The sequence below is a fragment of the Typha latifolia genome, chromosome 10 (assembly GCF_019914945.1).
Source record: "Typha latifolia isolate L0001 chromosome 10, TyphaL0001v2, whole genome shotgun sequence".
Classification (NCBI taxonomy): domain Eukaryota; kingdom Viridiplantae; phylum Streptophyta; class Magnoliopsida; order Poales; family Typhaceae; genus Typha; species Typha latifolia.
The window spans coordinates 5,267,248-5,287,018 of NC_133095.1; the positions used below are offsets into that span (position 1 = coordinate 5,267,248).

The 19,771-nt window shown below is 34.7% G+C and overlaps 1 protein-coding gene across 1 annotated transcript; it reads left to right on the top strand.

Annotated features, from left to right (window-relative positions):
- The first annotated feature begins 3,978 nt into the window (after positions 1-3,978).
- Positions 3,979-14,553, top strand: LOC140796849 (HIPL1 protein-like). Its single transcript, XM_073149996.1, has 7 exons — positions 3,979-4,329; positions 4,433-4,590; positions 5,528-6,319; positions 6,461-6,677; positions 9,539-9,717; positions 13,624-13,865; positions 13,981-14,553. The coding sequence occupies exons 1-7, from the start codon at positions 4,242-4,244 to the stop codon at positions 14,375-14,377; spliced, it is 2,073 nt and encodes a 690-aa protein (XP_073006097.1). The 5' UTR covers positions 3,979-4,241; the 3' UTR covers positions 14,378-14,553.
- Positions 14,554-19,771: the final 5,218 nt, after the last annotated feature.

A 19,771-nucleotide genomic window follows, 5' to 3' on the forward strand; every position in this document is an offset into this window, starting at 1 on the left:
CGAGAGGCACTAAGCCGGGGTAGTGGATGTCAAGGAATGAGATGGGGGATCCTCCATAGCTTGAGGGGGATAATGGTAGGGATCCTGTTGAGTCAACTAGGATCGAAATGGATGCACACAATTGGATTCATCTAGGCATCCCGAGGTGAGGGAGGAATCCAAGGCCGAAACCCGTGGCTTCAGTGAGCTCACAAACTCTAAGGTTTGCCACTCCAATCACTGCCAACCGACTTATCCACACTTTAAATCCCAAAGGCCATGACCCGAGAGAGAGGAAAGGATAGGCTTAATTTGGGTGGGGGCGTTGCTTGAGGCCGACAACCCTGCACATGTGCTAGTTCATCACTAGTTGTGTGTGTAGGGTGGTGGTAGCTCAACCCCTCTGTCAGATGCCATTTTTTTCCTAGATGTTACATTAATACATTATAGAAAAGATAAAGTTACTTTCTAGTCAATATTTACGGATCTATTCTACATTTAAAGTAGCACGATAAGTGAATTTTGTTGGCATGATTTATAAAAGAATTCATTATACCTTGTAGAAAAGATAAAGTAAAATTTAGCTAGCATGATCCAAAAAAAAAATTATATAAAACATTAAAAAAATAAAGTCATCTTACATTTGACCAAGGAGCCACACCAAATTAAATGCAACATAAGCTATTCTCCTCAGTGTATCAATGAAGGTTAATTTTGGGGGGGCAAAATAACGAATTTGGCTTCTTTCCTGATCTCTTAAATAAATAAAAAATGCACCTCTTCTTTTTATGTGAAAATTACCCCTTTTTTTAAATGATTAAGCATCATTTATATTCACAAACATGCAGGCACAGCAGCAGTATAATGTTACGAATTAGATTTGGACTAATTTGAACGTGAAAAAATTATAAAAATTTAGGTGGTAGTAGCCTCGTAAGTTAGGGTTTTAATGACTCTAATTTTACTTAAATCGGAGGTCAAGATGAAAATTTAAAAATAAAAAAATTGGAGATAGGGCAGAACAGTAAATGTCCGACGTTACGACGATCGTCGGAGGGTGGCAGACGGTCAAGGGTGGTGGTGGATAGCCGTAGGGTACGGTGGCTGCTGGAGGAAGGTGGTGGTTAGGGTTTGAAAGCGTCGGAGGTTCTACGGCTATGATCTAATCCTAGAAGATAACGACGATCTAACGGCTTCGATAAAAGATAAGGACATGTAATGCAAGGTAAATAAACTTAACTAACCTAACTCAATATTCATTCCATGATTATTAATTAGGGCTGCACTCCACATATTTATAGATGCTAACCCTAGACCGACTTTCATTAGGATTTGCCTTATTAGCTTATATTAAAGATAAACATAACTTAGCTAAATTAACATTTCTTATTTTCTCAAATTAATCTTTCGTTTCACCAATAGTTTCAAAATATGAAGAAGTCATGAATACTAAAGTTGTAGATTTATATGTTAACGATCTTATCCAGTTAGTTTGATATTATTCTGACGTCTATAGAATATTCTGCGAATAATTTTCGAAAACTACGAAGAGTTAGATTTAGCTAATTAAATAAATCATAATCTACTAAGACTCTAACTAAACTAAATAAGTAAATAAGATAACTAAACTCAAATAACCTCATGATATGATCCGATCTGACTAGATCGCATCTTATAACTTAAAAGATATACCATATTTTAACTCTCTTATATGCCCAGCATTTTGCAAGAATGGTGATACGATATGATTCATCTAAATTTCCTTCACACAAATTTACAAACATAATATGTCCTATTCAAAAGGGTAGTAAGATTAACAGAGGAAAAGTCCATAGTGCCAGGCAAATTTTCTCTTCAGTGACAATAATGTTATGAAAAAATAATGATCTTATGAAGTAGTTGTGGCTACTCTATTGCTAACTATTATTATCTCCTTAATATCACTATCATATATATATATATATAAAGATAATCCTATAATTTTATCGTTGCTCTCAGTCTTTGTCCAAAAATTGTTATAATTATTGTAAATTATTATCAAGCTCGATTAGTTAGAGCTACTTTATAAAATCTCTAAACTATAGAAACTTGTGAATAAAATAGAGTTCACTTGCGCATTTTTCTTTCTTCTAATTTAGCTAAGTAGATTGAATAATATCACCGCCGTACTTTATATAATTTCTATAGATACTTATCAACAAACTCATTGGTTACAACATAAAATAAATAAAATTCGTGCCCTATCTTCTTCTATAATTATAATTATTAATGATTTTTTATAAATAACACCTTATATTTTACTTATTTTATATTTCACAATCCGTTTTTGAGGATTTTGTAACTTGACTCATTCTTTTACCCTATAATTTTTATTTAACACCCTAATATTATTTTAACTAATAAATTATCGACAAAATTACTAAAATACCCACACCATTCCCTTTAATTTTCATCCCTCCACAATCTTCCCTATCTACCTCCTCCACTGTCGTCGCTGCCGCCACCACCTTTTCTCATCTTCCGCCCTCCTCCTTCTCCTCCTCTTCCTTCTTTGGGAAGAGAAAAAAAAGATGAAAAAAAAAATAATTTAAGTATTTATAAATTATTTTATATATTGTAATAGAATATTATTTTTTAGTATTGTCTAAGTTAACCTAGTGTGTGTAAACAAGAATTATAGAGAAAAAGTAGAGGTCGGATTATAAAATCATCAAAGACATAGTGTGAATCACAAAATAGTTAAAAAGGTAAGGTATGAAAATTTATTATTATTATTATTATTATTATTATTTCTATTTAGTATCTAAATGCGTCTCCCTCAGGGAACAAAACAATCCAAATACCTGTCTGTCACTCTGGTGCAGTGAACACAACCAAGCTTTGACCTTCTCACTAACTAGTGGAGCAGTGGACCACACAACCACCTTGTCATTTACCTAATAAAGGATTCGATCCATTTCTATCTCACCTATTTAACCAGCCCTGCCTATATCCGGCCAATAAATTTAAGGGTTCTTTTGCACATTACCACCTACATGTTTGCCTTATTGCACATAGGGCAATTTATTATTCACCCCCTCATCGTTTGGCTCAATTGCGGATGGTTTAGACTGAATTGCAACAGTTAGATTTTCAATTTATAATTGACGATAGAAATGCGTAATGTAGGTTATTAGATCCAATATATTTTATCATAACAAAATAGTTCTTACCTTTGGAAGTTGTCGTTGTCCAGCAAAGTCAAGACTTTCCTTTAATAGGTTGTCATCAGCATCCACAGCGAGGATCTTTTGGCTAGAAAGAGTTTCTCGAGCCAATCCCTTACCCTTTTTGTAAGGAGACTTGCGAATTTGTTGATAACCTCATGTTGAGTTGTGAGTGCATTTAGCTCTTTCCCTCCTTGCATTCGGACGTAGGAGATGGGCTTCTTTCTCTTCCTATGCTTTAGCTAGCGATTGACCATCTCTTGAGTATATTTGATGAGCCTCGTGGAAGAAAATAAATCATACAATTTTCAGAAGTGATATATGCACCGCCTCAGACCTTTAGATCTCTCTCTATAAGATCCGGAGGCATTAGAGGCTCACTTTTCGGTCTTCCTCTTCGATGAGGGCTTTTCAATGCTTCTCACCCTATAACTATTTTTGCCTTTATTTTATTTTCTTAATCTTGTCACTCTCTCCTTCCTATACACTGTCTATGTTCTCAAATAAATCTTAACATAATTGCGAAGGGGCTTAAGCTGTTAGTTAGTTCATAAGAAATGTCCTTAGTACATTCCTATTTTTTGAGAGGCTAATCTATAAATCGTCGGTAAGGGGAGTCAAATTCTCAATTTCGCCTTGAAGAACGGAGTCTTGTCAAATAAATCTAAATCATGTCATAACAGGAGTTTTTTCTCATTTAGACAAACATAGGTGGTGATGTGTAAAATACCATATATATATATATATATATATATATATATATATATATATGCCCAACCTCTCCCCAGTCCCCACTTTGTATTGATTTAGTCAAAAAAAAATCTTAAATGGGGTGGTCTCCGCCGACTCCGCCCACCGCAGAGCACGCAGTCTCTTCTTTATCTTTATTTTTTGATCCATATGGGTTGTTGGTATCACTTGGTCAAACCTCTCACCATCCATGTAGTGATTTGTGTCTTCTTCTCCACTCTCTGACTTCATTACCTCTATGTCTCACTACTATTTGAACCATATCCTCACATAGGCTCAAATTTGAAGGAGCCATCTTGCTTAGGGATGAGATTGCTGGTGATGGGTCCTCTTATCCTCCTCCTAATTTTCCTCCTACCCAACTGCTATTCTTTCCCCCTGTGCACGGATTCAAGTGGGTCTTCGCTAATTCTTGAGTTGTTTCACTAATTCGTGTTGCTCTGTTAGTGTCAGCATAGTGACATGCGAGATGTTTGTTGTATTGCGTCTGTGATCAGGGGCGCCCGTGACGCTGAAGACGCCGTTGAGCTTTTGCTCTTACAATGGGAGCAGCTGCTGCAATGCGACGGATGACGCCGCGCTCGAGAAGTGGTTCAAGTCGATGAACATCTCGGACGCAGGCTGCGCCTCTGTCGTCAAGTCCATCCTCTGCGTGGTACTTATAAGTTCTGAGTAGCTGCAAATCTCTGAAATGGAATTCTCTTTCTTGGTTTTGTGATTCCTTTGGTCCTATTGATCTATTGATGATTGACTTCAAGAGAAAATTCAAGTTGGTTAATGGGTTATTGTGATGCTTCTGATTCCCCTTGGTTGGTGGTATTAAATCTTGTAGTAGCCTGCATGAATTGTGATGATCTGTTGAAAAGTACTCGTTTGTCTTGTTCAGAAATTTGAGATGCATCATTCAGCTAAGCTAATTTTATAGGAGCACAGGTGGTTGTCTGTAATTGGAGTGGAAAAAAGATTCTAGAAAGTTCTCTCTATTTCACTACGATTTTTATTTTACTTGCAAATTTTTTATATGCTTATTCTAACAAGATTAATCTATCTCGTATTCTCGTCTGATCTGCCTGCCATTATTCTTTACCCTTTAATCTCTGATGTACTTACGGTTCATTAAGCAACTGCATTTTGCTGTTTTGAAATTTAGATCTCTTTTTGGTAGGTTTCTTCCTTTCCAATCCTTAGAGTGTACTCCTCAAAATAAAATTGAGTTGATCTCTTTTGTTCTTGTTGTAGAATTAAGTTGATCTCATTGCTATCACTACTGTGGTCACTATTATATGTGGATTATGTTTTAGAGATATAAACTGTTGATGTATATTACCATTAATTTATTTTCTTCTTTTTTTTTCTTCATTTTCCTTTCTAGAATATTTTTCATTGTTTATAATGTACAACTGAAGAGAATAGTCAGCAACTTCACACAAAACCCGCCTTCTTGTCTATCTACTTACACTTTTGAAGCTTTTTCTACATTCAACTTGCTTTGTCACTTGGTTTGACATGTCGTTATGTGCAACTACATAAGCTATTCAATCTCAACCTGTAGGATAGTCTGTCTAGGAAACTAACATCTAATTCATTTGCAGAAGTGTGATCCATTTTCAGCTGAGCTTTTCAATGTTGAACCAAAACTAAAGACAGTTCCTACATTGTGCAACTCTAGCCTTTCATCAAGCAGTGTGCAGTCAAAGGATTCCGCAAAGGACTTCTGCACACAAGTTTGGGATACTTGCAAGGATATATCCATATTGAATTCTCCTTTTGAACCTCCATCACAAGGAAGCGCTGGACTACCAATTTCTTCAAATAAACTTACTAATGTCTGGCAATCAGGGAATGACTTTTGTGCAGCATTTGGAGGTTCATCTAGTGATCAATCTGTATGCTTCAATGGCAAATCAGTCTCATTTAACAGTACACAAAATATACCGGCTCCTAAAGGTCTTTGTCTTGAGAGGATTGGTAATGGATCTTACCTTAACATGGTTGCTCACCCTGATGGGTCCAATCGTGTCTTCTTCTCAAACCAACCTGGTAAGATATGGTTAGCAACTGTCCCTGAACAAGGATCTGGAGGAACACTAATAATTGATGAGGCAGACCCGTTTCTTGATTTAACTGATGAAGTCTATTATAGTACTCAGTTTGGACTATTTGGTCTAGCATTTCATCCAAACTATACGGCCAATGGGCGTCTTTTTGTTTCATACAGCTGTGATAAAGATAAATCAGCTAGCTGTTCTGGAAGGTGTTCATGTAATTCTGATGTGGGTTGTGATCCATCAAAGCTTGGGTCAGATAGTGGTGCTCAGCCATGCCAATATCAAAGTGTTGTTGCAGAATACACTGTTAATAGTTCCTCATCAATGCCTTCCAAGGTGGACATATGTACTTCCATTTACTGCAATATGAAAACATCTTTCTTTTCTTATCTAGCTATTTTTTTATGTTCCTCTTACCTGGTTCTTGGATGAAAAATTCCCATGACAAGCTTTTGATTCTCATTTTCAATTGATTAGGCAGAAACTGCTAGGCCGTTAGAAGTGAGAAGGATCTTTACTATGGGGCTCCCTTATACATCTAATCATGGAGGGCAGATTCTTTTTGGACCTGCAGATGGATATCTTTACTTTATGATGGGAGATGGCGGGAAGAAGGGAGATCCCTTCAATTTTTCTCAGAATAAAAAATCATTGCTTGGAAAAATTATGCGACTTGACATTGATAACATACCTAGTAAGTCTTAATCTTTACTCTCCAGGTACAGAGAGTCTACGAGTTTGTTTTCTTTTACACTTTTTTTCATATCAGATGATTATTGCTTCTCAGGTCGCAGAACTGTCGTGTGTTATTCATGATATCTATAGGAAAGAAATGCTTGAGTCTATTTATGCTTCAATTTTTCTTTATGAGCAACCTTTAACAGTACTCATATTATGACATTCTAGAAAGAAGTTCTTTTTGTTAATTTTAGAACATCTAGTGCAACTATATTTGTTTTCATCATAATTTTATCACCATTTGGCATAGAATTCTCAGAAATTTGTCTACAAAATGAAATTATAAATGCTTTTTGAAGGATGCTACCACTGTATAGGCAAGTTATATCCTCAATATGGGTATACTGACATATCCCTTTATCAGGATTGATACTAAATTGGACTTAAATGCAGACCTAAGAAACACGGATACTTCTATACCCTTGCCATATCCGTATCAGATGCTATACTCGTCGGATATTTCCAGATTCTTATTGGATACTTCCGTAAAATATCTGAATTTTTAAAAGTGAAATTAATATGTGGATACTTCCCGGATACTTCTTAGATACTTCCGAGATTCCTATCAATAGAAGCCAAATAAAATTTGTTATGAATGGTAGTTCTTTTGATAATTTAATTGAAGGTCTCCTTATATGAACTATCATAGACAAATAATATAGAATTTCTTAACTAAGAAAATGAAAGTAACAAAAGTCACTAATTCATATATATATGAAGCTACATATTCTAGGCATATCATACCCTTATACTTTAGGATTTACCGTATCGGCATATTAGTATTATATCGTATCTGTATCCCATATTCGTATTTAATAGATGCAGACAGATGCCATTGTGTCAGCAAGTTATTGGCCTGTCCCTGTGCTATATATCTATACTGGTCAGAAATGGTCAGCACAAAAGCAGTATGAAAAATATCCTTGATATAGGTATGTCGATATATTCCCTTTATCAGAGTTGATACTAAATTGGACTTAAAGCAGACGAACATGAGTCAATATGGTTTACACAGCCATCCATTTAAAAGTTTTAATTGCTGCTGCTTCAGAAATGGTCCTATTGGAGAACAGAGAAAGCTGTTGAGCCAGGGGATGGGGGGAAGCCTGGCTTCTACATGAATACTTTCAAGTAGTGAAGCTACTTTCTTGGGAAACCAAAACAATGCAAGGAAAACAAAGTTTCACAAACTTGTAAATCAGTGAACATAAAGAAAAAATTTGATAGCAATGTGATCAAAGTAGATCAAGAGTAGAATGAAAAAAGTGATACCACAATACCAGCTAACCTCAGCAAACTCCTACATGGAAATAAATCATGCTAACTTTTCATGTGTTAGATTTGAAAGTATAAGATGGATTGGGTCCATACTTTTATTATAGATGCAAGAACTATACTATATGAATTTCTTCATATCTTTTAATGATAAGAGGGTCCATACTTTTATTATATGCAATTCATTTTAATCCTACAAGCTAAATCTGTTATGGTCACGATTCAGGGCGTCCATAAAACGTATCGAATCCAACCATCAAATTTTGAGATATGGTGGATGAATTGCTAGATAGAGGATGATTATGAAGGATTAGGGATGAATGTTGGAGATAGAATGGCTATGGATAGTACATGGAATCTGATGGAAGGGGATAGAAAAGATATGAAAGGATAGTTAAGAAAATTTAGGTCGATCGGATGAGTAGATCTATGTAACTACTGACTGCAGGTCAGATGGTTGCGAGATGGACGTGAAAGGTAGAACCTAAGGATCGATGGGATGGAAGTCATCGACAGATAGTGGAAGGTTTATGGGCGTAGGGAAGACCTTAGGACATGGAGGAGATGAATGAAATGGTGTAGGTTAGATCGCGGTGTTGCGCAAGGTAAAGAAGGTAAGGGAGGAGGGAGTCGGCTCTCAGGGTCGAGAGGAAAGGGCTAGTCAAATACGGAAGAGAGGGACATAACCATGATGAATCAAGTCTTAGACTGATAGAAGGGGGAGAAGTGGGCTCAAGCTAGAAGTTTCATAATAATTCATCCATGATGCCTACAAATGAAGATCAACCCTTCTATATATATATGAGAGATACAAGTGGGTTTAGCTCATTATCTAATGCGGGACTAAACTAAAGCAAATGCAATAAGTAAATAAGCAAATAGAGTGAATAACTGTGTTAAGCATAGCCCAATGCCCTTTGAGTGAACCAACTTGGCCTATGGCTCATCCTCTAGACGGACCTAGCTCAACCCGGATCGTAACAAAATCATGTCTACTTAGTTATATTCCTTTTCATGAAATCGTAAGGTGTATAACATGTTTGCTCTCTCTTGTTCATATTATTTTGATGTAGGATGAATAGTTTTGATATCAAATTATTGTAGCACAGATACAGGAGAACAAAGAATTCAAGAAGATTAAAGGTAACATAGAAGTAGATAAAAAAAACGTATAGGAAGAAGAAAGAATGAAAAGGATATTGAGATATGAAAGATAAGAGCTAAGGAAGAAAATAATAAATAAAAGAAAGAATGAGAAAAACAATAGCCTCAATGAAAAGGATAACTACCAGACTCATTCTGGCTCGTCGGAATCACACCAAAGACTTTGGCGTCACACTGATCTATGTTTCACATATAGGACGAAGAAGAAGAAAGCATTTTTTTTCTTTATTTCTTGGCTTATGTAAGCTTGCTTTATTTGATTCTCGTGCTATCTAATGCGTAGTAGTGGCATGATGTAGAACAATAGAATATGCAGGATCAATAATTCTACTACTCTATTCTTCTTTTGTAGCCTTTCCTAACCTATCCCTTTTCCAGGTCCAAGCAAAATAAGTGACCTTGGTTTATGGGGAAACTACTCTATTCCAAAAGATAATCCATCTGCAGATGATAGTGAATTGGAAGGTGAAATCTGGGCCTATGGTCTAAGAAATCCGTGGCGATGCAGTTTTGATACAGAAAGGCCTTCTTACTTTTTCTGTGCAGATGTCGGCCAGGTACTTTTTCCAGGTTCTTTGAGTATATATGTCAAAAGTTCTATACTATCTTCTGAAGCAATGAAATTTGTCAACTTAAAAGTCTTAAGACTTAAATCTAATGATACCATTCTGCTGCTGATATAACTCATGGGGGCATATTATTGTTCACTAACTGATATTGTCCAATCAATATATCTTTCAGCATCCTTATGATCTATCCCTCCAAGGGAATGTCCTTTGATGGTACATACTACATAGATCCTTAAATCTCTTTAGTTTTATGACAGAACTGAAGAAGATAGGAACATCAAATATACATGCATATATGGCTTGGAAGGTTCGTTTACCTAAATCTTAAGCTTTTGGGTTAATTAGTTATCTAATAATATCAACATTTTTAAGTTGAAACTGAAAAGTTTAGCAAGTTTTGAAGTTTTCTGTGCTCATATCATCATATGAATCAGGTATGTGCCCCCCATAGGCCCATACAGTCCTTTTGGATTGATCATGTGTGATTGTGGAACAAATGGGTTCAAATGCAAATAAGTATGCTTGCTTCAAAGTTAATATTTGCTGTTTTTGAACTGTCTCATCTCTCGTTAATATGTTGATATGAACGCAATGGAAGATAGTTAAAGTGAAAGCACCTCTATAATAGCATAGAAGAGTTGATGAGCACTCTCTTACAGAATGTGAGCAGTAATGACTTGGAGAAGTTGTAAGCTATGTTTCATGGAAACAACATTATTAATAATTGTTGGATGTAGGTTAAAAAACCAATAAGAGTAATATGTAACTAGATTCTAGACTTTGTGATTGACTGTAAAACACAAGTACTTCAGTGCTATCGCTGTGCTGAAATCAAATATGAAACTTACTGGATACTCTATGTATAGATGTCTAGCTCTTAATAGCTATTACGCACCGGATTTGGACCGATTTGGATGTAAGAAAATTGTGATATTTATTTGAATGGTAGCCATTTGAGTTAGGGTTCTAATGGTTCTGATTTCACATGTATCCTAGGTCGGAATGAAAAGTTAAAAATAAAACAGTGGAGGAAGATCAGAATGGGACAGATCGATAAATATCCGATATTGCGGCAGTCGTCGGAGGGTGGTAGCTAGAGTTTGGAAGCTTGAGAGGTTCTACGGCTACGATCTACTCCTACAAAGATAAAGATGATCTAATAGTTGAAATAAAAGACATGGACGAGATAATACAATAACTAAACTCAATGATCAACTTCACAATAATTATTAATTTCATGACCATTCCTATTTATAAAAAAAAGATCCTAGTTGATCGGATCCACATGCGGATTATCCATTATATTTGAAATTCAAAACAATAAGCAAATCTAACTAAGTAACTCGACTCGATTCAACTGACTTAACTAACTTAACCCACGTTATTGGAGTATATCAATGGTCCTCTAAGAAAAACAAATGAATATCACTAGAGTACTAGTAACCATCTATGATACTTTTACTACCTTTGGCATGAATTTATGTTCCTTCTGGCTTCTGTAGTACAAACTATTACAAACCAGATTTGGACTGATCCGAACGTAATAAAATTATAAAAATCTAGATGGGGTAGCCTCATGAGTTAGAGTTCTAATGGCTCTGGTTTCACGTCAATTGGCTATCTGGATGAAAAGATATAATTAAGAGAGTGGGGCTAGGTCAGAACGGGGTAGAACGGTAAATATCCATCATTTCAGAGGTTGTCAGAGGGTGGCGGATGGCCAAGAGTGGTGGTGGACGGCTGTAGGGTAGGGTGACTACTAGAGATAACGGTGTTTATAGATTAGAGGTAGAATTTGGATTTCTAACTTAGATCTACTCCTAGATAAATAAACGGTTATGATTAACTTACTTTTACTTCTAAATTATAAACTCGACTAAAATAATTTTTCAATGCTTGGATGAATAAAGTCCAGCTCCTCTATATATAGAAGTAATGTACAATGAATTCTACTCGGACTTAGCCCTAAAAGCTTATACGACTCAAACTACGACTTGCATTAAAGGCTTACATGATTTAATTAAACTTGCCTTAGTGTCTTATATGACTTAATTGAACTTGTCTCAGTGGCTTACATAATTTAACTAGATTTGTTTTAAAAGACTTATATTAAAGATAAACATGACTTAGAGATAAAAATGACTTAGCTAAATCAACCTTTCTTATCCTTCTCGAAATATTTCTTCATTCTGCCACGGATAATCTTAATCTGGAGAAACTTTGAATATAAAAGTTGTAAATTTGGACGTCTGATTTTCTCTAAGAGGTTTCATAATATTCGGTCGACTGATGAATATCTACAAAATATTTTTCTGAAATCGCGCAGAAGTTAAATAAACTAAACTTAGTTAATTAAAAAAATTCTAACGTACTTAAACTCTAACTAAACTACATAAGCAGAATAAATAAGATAATTAAACTCGATCCATCGAGCCCAATGTCCCTATGATGTGATCCAATCTAACCCCGATCGCATCACAAACAGAAAAGGAACACCTTTTTTTATTATTCTTAGGTCGAATCCTCACTTAAGCCATCAACTTATGAGATGCATTACACGAGTTACACCCAAAAGCCACTAAATTTTACATTGAAAAAGCTCTAAAAAGTCTAACCTATAATAGTTTTTGAGCAAACAGAATTGGTAGTTGATCAATTCCTAGAGATGGTCTCATTGATCTGTAAACCCTTTATAAACATCTAATCTTTTTTATTATCACTGTTTAAACTTTACTGCCAGCAATTAGGATAGAGCTAGTGTAACTAACTCACGTCCCTTTTTATCTTGATGGTCTAGCTATTATTATGTAGAATTTGAAGAATAATGAGTGTTAATTGACCAACAACTCTGAAAGCTTTGGCTCTTATGGGATGGTAGTTTTGATATTTTATATTGTAGCATTCTCCCTCACTTCTGCGTTTGAGAGGCTCAAAAAGTGAATACGACTTAGATAGATGAAGATTATATATTTTAAACAGCATATTAGCCTATTAGGACTCAAATTCAGAATCTTTGCTCTGATAGTAAGTTTATTCACCTACTACTTTAAAACCTTAAGTTGCTAGACGACAGTGAGAGAGAGGCTTCTACCTTTCTTAGGAAGAGTTGTATGAGGCAGTTCATGTATGATTCCGGAGCTGAGCTGCTGCACAGGGGCATAGGTCAACACTTATATATTAGCCAGTCATCAATTAGAAGTGGGTAATAATGAGAGAGAGATAATTGCAACTAGATAAGTTACCTCTCCTATCCAATCCTCTTCATCGCTTTAGGTTAAAAATTGTTGTTATCCCACAAAGAAGCGTTAGATCTATCCATAAGTGGTTGACCCACAAAATAGTAATTACTCTCACTCCCACATAGGGAAAACCTCATGGTTTACTGTAGTTGGAACTTCTAGTCAAGCTTATGCATGTTGATCAACTTAATAACATAGTTGAGGTGTTTAGCCATCTTACTTTTCCTGTTGATCCATGTTACATTAGTTATGAAGAGATTGTCAATGCTAAAATTCATCCTAATTCATGGGATTGATTAGCTCTAATTTTCTATACGTTTTGCTCTGATGTCAAGGATGAGCCGAGTTTTCTCATAACATCTAATTAATCATGAACTCATTTCGTTCATGGACTCTGGTTTAATCAGATATATGCACCATATTAAGAGGCTTGTTATTGTTATGTGCATTGTGAGCCCATAAGACTAGTCTGCAGTAGATAATTAGACCTCTCCTTGATGACAGAAATAAGAATGTGCATTTGCATTGGGCATGCTGCATCATTTTATCTTTAGTTGAAGAGAACATGATTGATTATTTGTTCTGCACTTATGAAGTCATTACTTATATTTTTGTTCTTTTGGCTCGGTCTGATGGTTGATACTTATAATTGTAGGAATCATACGAAGAAGTTGATCTGATCTCTAAGGGTGGAAACTATGGATGGCGGGTTTATGAGGGTCCTGATCTTTATCACCCTCTAGAGACTCCTGGAGGAAATACTTCAGTCAACTCCATAAATCCCATTTTCCCCATCATGGGCTATTATCACTCAGCTGCCAATAACAATGTGGGATCTGCATCAATTATTGGTGGCTACGTTTATAGGTCATTGACTGATCCATGCATGTATGGAAGGTACAGAACAACATATAAACATGGCATTTAATTGTAACCCTATCAAGTTTCTTTAGATCCATATAGATTGCTTTAGATGGGTATTTAACTTCATGATCTGCTTATGGGACGTCAGATACCTGTATGCTGATCTGTATGCAACAACACTGTGGACTGGTACAGAGAACCCTGAAGGCAGTGGAAACTTCAGCAGCACCATCATCCCTTTTAGTTGCTCCAAGAACTCTCCCATTCCCTGTGATCCGGTTGAAGGTAGTTCACTTCCATCGTTAGGCTATATATACTCGTTTGGAGAGGATAACAACAAAGATGTCTTTATCCTGACGAGCAAAGGTGTTTACCGTGTGGTGCGGCCAAGCCTCTGCAATTACACTTGCCCGAAGGAGAACACTACTGATATCTCAACATCGCCTGCTGGTACTTCCTCATCAGCATCCAATTTGCAGAATGTAACAAGGAAAGTTATGCTGTTCTTGTTTGTATCACTCCTACTTACTACTATTAGCTTCTGAGTGATCTTTGGACGTCAGTGTACATTGTATCTGATTTTGGTAGTAGGAGTTGCATCTCAGTAATTAATGCCAGGTATCCTGGTTGTCAATACTGCTGTATAAGTTTAGACTATTTCCGGCATAAGGATAGTGTAATGCTGTGTTTGGTATCCAGGAAACTACATCATTGAGGATTATATTTTTGAAGCTGTTTACAAGGTAAAAAGAGATTACTCTATTTACAATTGCAATGACTAATTAAAGGACTATTATGGGTGTAGATTCTAAGAAACCATATTCTCCCCGAGTAGAATAGTTTAGGATTAAATATATTTTACTTTGGTACTTTGGACTAAAATCACTTTACCCCTGAAATTTATTTTATACCACTATGTCTTTATACACCTTTGACTAAATTTCAATTATTAAGTTTTACATCCAAAATTAATGGTGCTTGTGTCTTTTTATTTTAAAAATATTAAATATATTTTATTCCCTTATACTTATGCCTAAAATTACTTTACTCTTTTATATAAATATTTGTATCAAAACCAAGAGTGTGTGCATTTTATAAGGCATTTTATAATTTTTATAATTTTTATATTTGATATAAAGGGGAAATTTGGTAATTTGGATGGGTTCTATTAATTTGGTGTAAATTTCTGATAGTTTTACTTCGTATTATAACTAAGCCATTCTAAATTTCTTTTCTTTTAATACATATTTATTTAACAAAATCAAGAGTGTGTGCAATTTGTCGGTGTGTGCAATTTATCATCTCCGTTAATGATTATTCGGCAGATTTGCAGCAAAAAATCTTTTAATTTTTTAATTAATAAAAATAGCCCCCCTATTATTGAATTGCAAATTTAGGTATTTTTTTACTGATTTAGACCAATTTATGATTTTTCTAATCTAACTCAACCGTTTAATCTCGATGCATATATTGTTAAAAATTAGAGCATATTTTTTGCGTAAGTGATTCATATAAGTTACATAGGTGATGCGTGACATGTTCTTTTAAATTTTGATGTGCACATCGTTATAAATTGTATTATACATTTTGCATAAGCGATATGTATATATTATATTGATGATGTGTAAAGTTTTTTTTAAATCTTGATGCGTATTATTAAAATTAGAGCATACATTTTACATAAGCGATGCGTATTGCATAGGCGAAGCGTATAAATTACATTAGTGATGTGTAACATTTTTTTAGGACACGACGGTCTTTTTGGATGTGACCAGCCTCAACCACGATGTCACTTGGCTCACGATGACAGGGCCATATTTTGGGATCCAAGCTCCGACCATCAAGCTTGATTTTTTAAAATTCTCTAGAGGAGACCTACTAGACTAGACCTATCTAGTAGAGCAGTTTTTTACGTACCATAGCACGGCCGACCGTCAGAAGGTCTAGCTAGCTTTATTCCACTTAGAGGGTGTGGTAGTTAGATGGTACTAGTTAGCTAAGCAGACTCGACCATTCGAGTCTTGATAGGACTTTGCGGATGTAATTTGTGCTCATTTCGATCCAACCCAGTACGAGGACTTTTAGACTATGTTGACTAAGATGACTTAGTCAACAACATTGCGAGCTTATCGGGAGTTCGAGCTGATCTACAACAGTGTCACTAATTGGTATAACTCGGCCCTAAAGAGTACCTTCATTAGTTGGCTCAAGCCTAACATTTAGACTGAGGTCAAGGTTACCCCGACTCGGCCTGTGCAAACAACTCAGCCTAACCTCCAAATGATCTCGCGCCGTTTTGTACCAAATTACTTGGAGAACATAGAAGAAAAGACTAGTGTTTTATTGTGATGACCGATTTACCCCCAGCCATAAATGCAAGCGCCAGAATCGGATGATGAATCTGAATCCACTAATTGGCATGACAAGTTGTATGAGTACAAGGATACCAGACTCGAGGATGATGAACCTGAAAACGTGGTGGATTGTTACAATCCGATCATGTGGGTAAACGTGATCATCGAGCAGGCTGGGTCAGGTTCGAGTCGAGTTTTTCAAGCCAACCGAGCTTAAATAGTTGTTCATGGCCAAATCCACCAATCACTCGGGCCGAGCTAGAATATTCTAGCCCATTACAGCCATTAGATATTATGCTTGGGTTAGGTATAATGGCTCTAATATAATAAGTTAAATATAAAAAATATTATAGTTATCATTTATGGAAACATACTTATATATTGATATATAGTTTATTAAATATCTAATGTGGGACTAAAAAATTATAGGAATATGCATGCATTATGGGTTGGGCCATTGATGAGAGTAGTGGATCAGGCTTTTGGGCTGGGCCGGGTGGGCAAAGGCTTAGCCCATGCCGGCCACTACCATCTTGGGCTCAAGCGGGGTCGGGCCTAAATCGAGCTCGGGTTGGGCTTAGCCCGGTTAAAATCGAGCGGGTTCGAGCCGGGTTCAAGCGGGTTAGGCCTAATGATCATATCTACATATGGGTTAAGTCGAGCCTAAGTCAAACTAGTTAGTTAACTTTATCTTATTATTTTAAATTTTAAATAAATCGGATAATCTGCATGTGGATTCGATTTGCTAGGATTTTCTCATATAAATAGGAGTAGACATATGTTGATAAATCATCATTGAATGATATGAGTTTAACCAAATTATTCTTTATTTTTTTAAGAGTAGATCATAGTAGTTAGAAGAGCATTCCAATCTTTCAAAACCTAGTAATTATCCGACGACCGCAACCACTCTACCTTACAACTATCCACTATCACCCTTGGCAGAACAGTAAATATCCGACGACCGCTGTAACATCAGATATTTACTCTTTTGACTTTGCTCCACTATTTTATTTATATCTTTTCATCCTACCCTCCGATTTAGGTGAAACTTTAGCCATTAAAACCCAATCTCATGAGCCACCTAAATTTTCATACAGTCCAGATCTGATGCGTAACAATAATGAGAAAAAAAACTAAGGAGTTTAATAATTACGAAGAAAATTAATAGAGAGCAGTCTATCGAGTACTTTTGCACCACAATCCCTTAATCTAAGGCCTTAGAAATCCTTGGATAGTATTTGCCTCTCACTTGAATAGCCCCATATTTCATTCTTTCCAAATTAACCACCAAAAGCAAAGAGATAATAAGCCAAGAGAAACAATGTAACCATCTAGTAATCAGAGAAGCATCTGTCAATCCAGAATTGAAAAGAATTAGATTCACCCAACATGTAAGAAAATATCACAATGAAAAGTATTAGAGCATCTTAAGGACTCCTTCCCAGAAAGGACTTAGGCTTTGACTTTTAATATCTCTAAATCTAGTCGACCAAGTCTTATAGCAATCATGGTGTTTCTTACTGGGCCTTTTTTGCTGGCGTTGTATGATTTTATAGTGAGAGCCATAGTTTCATGAAAGATGAAGATTGGAATAGATATAATTTATTACTACTTTTCCATAGCAACTGATAAGGAGATCATCTTTCTAACTCATCCTCCTCAATGCACACATAAAGTTTAGCATCTGTGGGTAGTTTGCTCCCATATAAATTTTTTTAATAAATTTTATTTTCTTTTTTAAATTTTAGGAGTAATTGAAGTCCTCAAAGGATTTGTATGCCATCCACTACTTAAGAGTATTATTTTTGTATCTCTCTCTCTCTCTCTCTCTCTCTCTCTCTCTCTCTCTCTCTCTATATATATATATATATATATATATTAAATATGGAGAGAATGAGCTCATGAGCAGACATTTCTTGGTAACCAAGCCATTCAATTCAAATTTAAAATTTAATCGTAACCAAAATTTTCAAATTAAAACTAAATTACTATATATATATAAAAAAAAAAGAGATCCAACTCATTGTTCTACTAACATTTATTTAATTTTAGTCACGATCGATCGAAGTCATCAAATACACGATTTTAATGTACATCATCCGTACCGTCTCTATCCTTTGAAACTTAATTAATTAAAAAGGAACAACTAATCTGCTTCAATTCTCTACCCTTCTAGTTTTAATTGAAGCTATTGTTTTATTATTATTATTATTATTATTATTATTATTATTATTATTAGAGAGATTCTTATACTGTTAGCAAGTTTTCAACATAGAAAAGACTTAAATAAATAAATAAATAAAATTTTCAAGAATTTTTAATTTAAAATTTTGTCAACGAAAGCCTACTGTTTTGTTCTTCCCCTCAAGTAAAATCTTGCTTCCTCCGCTCGGTGGTCAGCGATAATATTTCTAACTCGATCCTTTAAATATTTAAGACAATTATTTTTTATTTTTCATAGAATATAATTTCTATGATTTTATTTTTTATAAGTTTGTTGGTAAAACCGTGGGTGTTATAAAGAAAAATCTAACGGTTAATATACTCCAATCCTTAAGTGTTATATTTTTGCATGTATATCTTTCTTCTAAAGTTGATATTGCACATATACCCTATAAAATATTTTATTTGTATATATACCCTTCTAAAGTTGATATTTGACTCTACAAGTTATTTTGCATGTAGACCCCCTAAAAGGTTCTTTATTTATGTATAAATATTTTTAAAATTCCATATTTATATGTATACTATTCACATTATTTTTGACAATATATTCTTTTGGTATCTTATAAGATAAAAGACATATATACCCTTAATTGAGAGTAATATATATATATTAGAATTCGAGTATTGATATTCTTTTATAGTTAACTTAATAAAAATTTAATTAAATTCTATCCCCTTGTTTGTTTTCTAATTACTTATATATATATATATATATATAATTTTAAGATTAATTTAAATTAAAATTGGATACAGATAAAGATAGAGAATTAAATTTAAATTAAAGTTTGTATCCATGTTATAGAGATATAAAATCAAATTTTAATTATCATAATATTAAGTAATGTCTCATATAGTCAAAGCCTAATCAAATCTATCATATTTAAGGTGAGAAATTTTAAGGAAAAAAAAACTTGTAACTCAAAATTTAGGCCAAAGTAATTTAATTTTTGTGAAGTATTAATATGTTATTTTTTTATATTGTGGTGTTAGAATTGGTACCACAAAATTAATACCGAGTATGAAAATTGGCTAAAATAATCGCTAAGTTATGATTGTAAATTTCAGAGGGAAAAACTTTTTATTTAATTAGTTGGAAATTTTTTAATTTTTTTATTTGACTAGGCGCAGCTGCCAAAGTATTACAATGAGGAAAACTTCTGCACCCATGGAAAAAATTTTATTTGACTAGGCGCATGTAATTAATTTTATCAAACACATTCTCCGGCCCCTAAAGCTACATATTTTATATTTTCCAAAACAAGGCCACACCTATTAAAATAAAAAATTAATTACACTTTGCCCCTAAACTATCACTATTTTAAGCATATATTTTATGTAAATTTTTTTTACCACATA